This window comes from Hydra vulgaris, chromosome 04, assembly GCF_038396675.1.
Source record: "Hydra vulgaris chromosome 04, alternate assembly HydraT2T_AEP".
Classification (NCBI taxonomy): domain Eukaryota; kingdom Metazoa; phylum Cnidaria; class Hydrozoa; order Anthoathecata; family Hydridae; genus Hydra; species Hydra vulgaris.
In genome coordinates, this window is record NC_088923.1 from 20,777,501 (window position 1) to 20,785,000 (window position 7,500).

A 7,500-nucleotide genomic window follows, 5' to 3' on the forward strand; every position below is an offset into this window, starting at 1 on the left:
AATTTTAAGGAAAGTGTGGTACTAAACAAACCATTAAATGTATAGAAAAGAAGGTTTTTTGCATGATTTGTTCCATTTTCATTTAAATTTAATTTTAAAACAGTGTCAAAACTAACAACTTATTAAAATAGTCAAAACTAACAACTTATTAAAATAGTCAAAACTAACAACTTATTAAAATAGTCAAAACTAAAAACTTATTAAAATAGTCAAAACTAACAACTTATTAAAATAGTCAAAACTAACAACTTATTAAAATTAATCCTTTTATATACTTCATATACCTTAATTGTGATTCAGTAAGTTCCATGACCCTCCATAACCATTGCCATGTTTTGAACAAAATTTTATCTGTTGTATCACGAGTTTCTTTTAATATATTATCTTCAATAGGGTAGCAAAGGCCTGCTAGACTGCTTTCTTCAGAAGTTTGTCCCAGCAAGTCAGAAACCTGAGTTAATTAATAATAAAAAATATACTTGAATGATATTCATTTAAAATAAATTTAAAATATATTCAATACATACAATATATTAGTTGAACATGACGAAATTTAGCACCCTCCAATTGTTAATTACTCAAAAACTCAACAAATTTTTGTAATTTTTAAAAACAATTAACAAGCCTTCCCGGGAAGCATGTGCGGTCGAACGCCTTGTTTGTCCATGCTTAAAGTAATTTTTTTAGACAACTTGACCACATTTTTATATTGTTAGTGTTTTAAGAATTTACAGCAATATAAAGCCATAAGTAGGGATTGCAATCCCGCACACTTTTCAATCCTGCAGGATCCGCGTGGAAATTTTAATTTCTGTGCGGATCCCGCGGGATTGGTAGATTTCTTATGCACATTATAAAAGGCAAAATGACAAATGTATTTTTCTTTCAAGTATTTCAGAAAAAATATACTCAACTTATTAAATTGATAAGATGAGGTAAATAAAGCCAAAAAACACAATTTATTTGTAAATCAATATAATTCTTAACATTTAATGAACAAAAAGATAAGCTAAAATACGTAGAACGTCTTTTAGCTTTATGTAGAATGTCTATTAGCTTTATTTATTCTTTAAAACATCAAATATGAGAAAATCATTGTAAGCAATGCGCTCTAAAGAAACAGACTCTACTTAAAGTATCATCACTTAATCTACTCTTCAAAGGACTGCATATATAACCAGCAACTGAAAAAGCTCGCTCGGCCTCTACGCTTGTTGGTGGTATGGTCATCAAGTAACTATGCGCTATATCTAGAAACTTGCCTCTTACTCTGTTACTTTCATAGGCAGACATTTCCTGCTTCAATAATTTATCAAAGTCTAAAGAATCTAAATTTGGTATCTACTTTACATTTTTAGTTCAGCTTTTCTTGTCTTTCTGTATTTGATTTTCCAATTTTTTTTTCAGAGATAGAATTGTAGGAGTAAGTATTTGGGAATTGTTAATAGAATCTATAGCTTCTTTTTCTTCAAGTTCATTTTCTTCGTCTTCATTTCTTTCAATTGTATAAACACTTATCAATACTTTTTTAATTTCTTGACGCATAACGGTTCTTTTTTGCATTGAAAAAGTATTTTCATTCTTTTTAATTTCTTGTTCATACTTTTTAGGATTTTGTAAGTAAACTAGTAGTTTATTTAAATTCTTATTATGACGTTATATAAACGTCATAATAAGAATTATGACAATGCACACTTTTTGTCTATGAAATCTTTCTAACATATCGAACATACTGTTCCACCTAGTTTTACAATCAAGAATCAACTTAAGCTTTTTTCTGTGTTCTTGTAGGATTTACTTCTGTAAATATGTATCATTTTTGACAGGAGAGTTTTTAAATATTTTCACAACCTTTCTCACTTTTTTCATGAGATCTTTGTAATTGCTAACCAATTCAGCAGATAGTCGATCCAAAAGTATTGTCAAACCATATTCTTTATTTATAACTTCATCATCATCAGTGTTACCATATTCATCTTCTTCTTCACAATTTTCATATGTAGTAAACGGTTCTTTGACTTCTCCGTTGTTTTTCTTGTATAAGATATCAATAACTGCAAGTTGTATTCCATGAGCATAACATAGTTGTTGATAGCAAGACATCATTTTACTGACATTCACCATCACACTTACTCCATCAGCGATCATGGCGATAATGTCTTTTTGGAGGTCAATATTGAAACTATTTAGACTTCCTGCAACTAAATTGACCCAATATTCTGCATTACACGATCTGTGGATTCAAATCAATCCAAGATTAAAGTGTTTCGCCTTCATATGTACATTTAAGTTTAAGTATCTCTGACTATTTTGTGATGTCCATTCGTCAAACGTTATTGAAAACCTTTGATTTTGCTTTTTTAGTGATATGAATTTTTGCATTATATCGGCTTTTACAGAATCTGAGAATTTAACTACCATTGATCTTATAGTATTAGGTAAAGAAGGGAGACAGAAACCACTCTTTGAAAACAAATACCGCAAATCTGAAGATGTGCAAAAACTATTAAATGTAAAGCCATCTTTAGCAACCATGCGCGATACCATTTTTTCCATAGAAATTTCTTTTACGAGAAACATGTCAATTGTTCTGACTTCTTTGTCTTTGCAGTCAATGTATATTTTAGGTTCTAGTTTTACTGATTCATACTGATTTGAAGTTGAAGCTCCGTCTTTTTTTGAAACATTTGATTTTAAATTGGTGCCATGTTTAGTTTTTTAATGGATTAATAACCCTTTAGTTGATCTTTTACTCATTTTTAAAATAGCCGAACATAACATGCACTTAGTATATCCATATCGTTTCCTTCACTCCATATAGTTTTCATTTGCAACATGCTTAGTTGGTACTTTTGTTTTAAAATCTTGATGTAAATAATTTTCAGTCTTTTTAAAAAGTAGTTTCTAAAAGTATATTTTTTATTATTATGCACGCACATTTTCAATTTCACATTTTCAACATACTCATTAACAAAAATTTCAACATACTCATTAGCAAAATTTTCAACATTTCTAAAAGTATATTTTTTATTATTATGCACGCGCATTTTCAATTTCACATTTTCAACATACTCATTAACAAAAATTTCAACATACTCATTAGCAAAATTTTCAACATAATTCTGATTAACTAAACAAAAAAAAATTTGAACGAGTTCGACTATTGTTTTGCTAAATAATTGTTTATTTTTGAATGATTTTTTTATATTTATAGAAAAATAAAAATATTTTAATAGCTGAAGATATATATATATTAGAAGAAAAAATAAAAATGCTGACAAACTTAGACAGTTTCTGATAAATTGCTATTACTTATTTAATAAATAAAACATCGTTTCTCAGACAGTTAATAAAACATTTCAAATAATCCTGACTCAGTATTGTCGTATCTGCATATAGTATAGAAGTTTCTCAGTATACACTTCATTGTGCATTGTATGACTAGTAAATTTTTTAATGGATTTGTTTCGCAAATACATTAAACACTTTTAATTTGATATCTTTTTTGTCTTTTTTGTTTAAAAGAATTGACTTTTTTTGTTTAAAAATAATAATTTCAAAATCCCGCAAATCCTGCAGAAGATTTTGCGGAATCCCGCTATGCTATCCCTAGCTCTAAGTAAAACAAGAGAGAAAAAAATCGAAGAAAGGAAACAAAAACTAAACAAAATAGAAAATCTAAATATAATAAGCTAAAAAAAATAAATATTAAAAAAAAAAATTGTCAAAAAAATAATATACCTAAATATTTTACTGTTTTTGTTTTCTTATTTTTAGGGGGTTTATTAATTTCCACTACCAAAATTGATACAAATCGAAGAAAAAAAGCAGATAAGAATATAACGAAAATATTTTTAATATCTTTTTTTCAGTCAGACAAAAAAATAACAAAATTTCTCATTGTTCTAGCGTACATAGTAAATTAGTTTCTTAATTATACGGATTGATAAAAATCATGAATAAATTGCATATCAAAACTTTCGATTGTTGTTAAATTTTTATAAAAGATAATATGTTTTTTTCATCAGCTTGTATTAAATTTGGTAGCCAAAAACAACAACCATTCTAAAAAAAAATACAATAGTTGTATAAAAATTTTCTTGAAAATTTTTTAAAAAACTTTCTTTTTTTAATTATTAAGTTTTCTAGTTTATTTAATTAAAACTTACAATTTTGTTTCTTTTTTTTTTAACTTTTTTTTTCTTCTCAGTAGATAAATTTAGCTTTTTGCTGCAAATTATTGAAACGCATTATAAGTTAAAAAATACGAATGCTAAAAAATCTCTAAAAAAATTACTTAGAGCGTGGATGAACAAGGAGTGCAACTGCACGTGCTTCCTGGGAAGGCTTGATTGAGCTAATTGAATTATTTAATTCAATAATTTTTATATTTTTTATTACTTTCTTTTGCGGGTACTTGATATCATCTTCGATCATCCTTTGAGTTTAAAATTCTATAAACTATTAACTTTTTTGATCCACTTTTTGTTAAATTTTTTTTTCAATTTGAAACTAATTTTTTGCTTTTTAATAAGATTCCTCTTGTAATTGACCAGCAAATTTCAATAACATGCTGCTCAAAACAATTTGGAGGATTTACTTCTTTAGATACAAATTCTACGCCATTTTATTTGTACCATTCTAAAGACTTCTTGGAGTAGTGGATTGCAGCCAAATCAGGCCAAAATATTGTGGGCATATCATGCTTTTTAATAAATGGCAAAAAGACATTTCTTTAAATATTCTTTTGTATGTAAATGTGTGTTCAAAGTCTTCAATTATGCACAATTTTTCTTGGTTTAAAAGTTTATATAGCTTTTTTGAAAAATGAATTGGTTTTGAAAACCAATTCATTTTTCAATTCAATGAAATATTTTCCCCACCAATTGATTGCTTCGGAGATTTTATTTTATGATATGTTATATATATATATTTAAGATCCAAGTTTCCTATCAAAGTTTGGCTGTATTTAAATTTTCTCACAAGATCTCTCTGCCACTGATAGGGTTTTTCCATTATCGAGCAAATAATAGATTTTGCTATATATTTATTTTTAAATCTTTTCTTTGCTTCGCTTACAGTGTCTCTTTCAATAGATTAGATCTGTTTAAATTGCTGCAAAATGAATCCAATTGAGGATCAAGAAACATCGGTCAATTTCGGAATGTTAACTTTTGATAATGAAGGATTTTCAAAAAACTTATTTATTTGACTGAATATTTGTTTACTCATTTTAATTCAATAACAATGATAATCCATACTTGACTTCAAATTTAGAATCAAATGACAACACATTAGCTTCCGTGTGCAAAAAAATTTAAAAATTTGTATATTAGGTTTTGATTAATTAAATATTTAAGGGTGCTGAGTTTCATTGTATTCAACCAATATCATTTAAAAAAATCATTTTATGACTTATTTTTAAGAACTTTGTAACTATTAAAAACTTTTTTTAGATTTTTAAAACTGAGGGATTGGGACAGTTATAATTAATTTTTAAAAAGAAATTTTTAAAATCTATTTTTATTTTGATTATGAAAGACAATTAGATATTGCCATTAATAATTTTTTAAAAATATAGCCTTATGGGACCCCTAGTGTGTGCGTGTGCATGTGCATGATTAAATGCATACTTAGTTTCACATGGGTTGTCACTGATAAAATCTATAATAGCCATCTATGGGGGCTTTTATACCTAATATCATAAACAACAAAAAACTATTGAAAAGTATATCAACTTGAACTTTGAAAGAAGATAAAAATTTGATTGCATTAAAAAAGGCTATTTTTTTTTTTTTTTAAATTTACTTTTTGATTAATTGTTTTTTAAGACAATTATAAAATGATTATAAATTTTCATTTAAGATGAGTTTACATACTCAGAAAAAAAAGTTTTTTTTTTTTTTTAATAGGAACAAGTTCTGCCAAACTTTCAGCGGTGTAATAAATATAAAATCCTGCCATTTATACCCTAGCTCAAAAAATATTAAGAGTTTAATGCCTCAAACAAAATTGAAAAAACTATTAAAAAACTGCTTGAGATTTGCTGCCAACAAAAGGATATCTTGCATATCTTTATAATAGTTTATTACTTCAACTTCTAAACCTGTAAAATTTCAGGACATGATTGCCTGCACCCTTTTAAAAGTTTTTTTTAATGCTTAAATGTAAGGAATAAGGATGCTGTCAGCAACAAGAAAATAGCTGTCTAATATTAAAGCTTCGGTTAACATGTGAAAACTCAAACATCCTTTTATTTACAAATAATACTTGTAATTTTTGATTTTGAAAAATGCCCATTGGCATAAATATCATACACCATGCTAACAATTTTATTTTCAAACAATGACTTTGAGAAAAATTGTGCAAGTAGATTGCAAGCATAAAAAAATAAAATATCTGATTGATCAAAGGGATGATATTTCACAACATGTTTACCAAATCAATTTAATGTATCACAACCTTAGAAATGCAAAATTATCATTAATTATCATAATTATCAAAAAAAATGCAAAATTATCAAGAAAAAAAATTGCATTTGTTACCATAAAAAAACTAAAATACTGAAAAGAACATCAGCAGCTATATAAAGCTGAAAACAATATACTATATATAAAACAGCTGTTCCTTCAAGATGCTGTAGACTAGATAGTTTCAACTTTTCAGAAAAATCGTACTTTTATTTATGCATCCCCGATAATTCTGGAAATACTGGATTCTATTTTTCTGACATAAATGCAGCATTAAACGATGTAAGGTTAAAAAGTAGAGACAAATTTTAGTGGAAAAAAATTTGAAAAATAACATAAAAATGAAATTATCATTTTATGGCCTGACCTTACATTGTCACATTATTTACCTAAAGTACAAAATCAAAATCCAAAAATATTAAATTTGTACCAAATGAGCATAACCCAAATGTGCCAGAACTACTTCCATTTAAAGATAACACATTAAAATAAACACATTAAATTGCACATGACAAAATTACACATTATAAAACATATTTTTACATTATTTCTTAAAGATAAAAAAAATATAAATAATTTATCTAAATACCTCTCGAACAAGAATAGCAAAGGTTCTTGCTAATGCACTTGGTGTTGAAAAAAGTGAGGTTGAAGCACCATCACTAGTTGCACTAGCTCCAGATCTGCGTGAAGTATCAATATAGTAAACACCTGATGAAGTGGCACGAGTAGATCCAGATGTTGATGGCGTTGTGGAAGAAGTGTCTCGAACAGCCCATTGCAAAACGCGCGGAGTCGTATTGCTGTTATCAGCTATACCTTTGTGATATTAAACTAGATAAACTTTTTTGAGTAACATTTCTTACACTACAAGGCATTTTATATATTTTTAATTATAAGGATTATATTTTATATACATTTATATTTTATTATTTATATAGGAAGAATGCATGTAGAGGATGGGGAGAGAGGAGGAAGATAAAGTTGAAAGGGAAATAATGGTATTTTATTGTGTGTATTCTAATAATAT

At 27.0% G+C, this 7,500-nt stretch overlaps 1 protein-coding gene across 4 annotated transcripts in view; it reads right to left on the reverse strand.

Annotated features, from left to right (window-relative positions):
- Positions 1 to 7,500, reverse strand: part of LOC100207695 (E3 ubiquitin-protein ligase UBR5) — a 123,853-nt gene that overhangs the window by 27,594 nt on the left and 88,759 nt on the right. For all 4 annotated transcript variants that reach the window (XM_065795745.1, XM_065795743.1, XM_065795744.1 and 1 more), the window contains 2 exons: positions 7,060 to 7,289; positions 285 to 451 (listed from right to left, as the gene is read on the reverse strand). In XM_065795745.1, the coding sequence (XP_065651817.1) occupies positions 285 to 451; positions 7,060 to 7,289 (397 nt within the window). The remainder of the gene's footprint in view (positions 1 to 284; positions 452 to 7,059; positions 7,290 to 7,500) is intronic.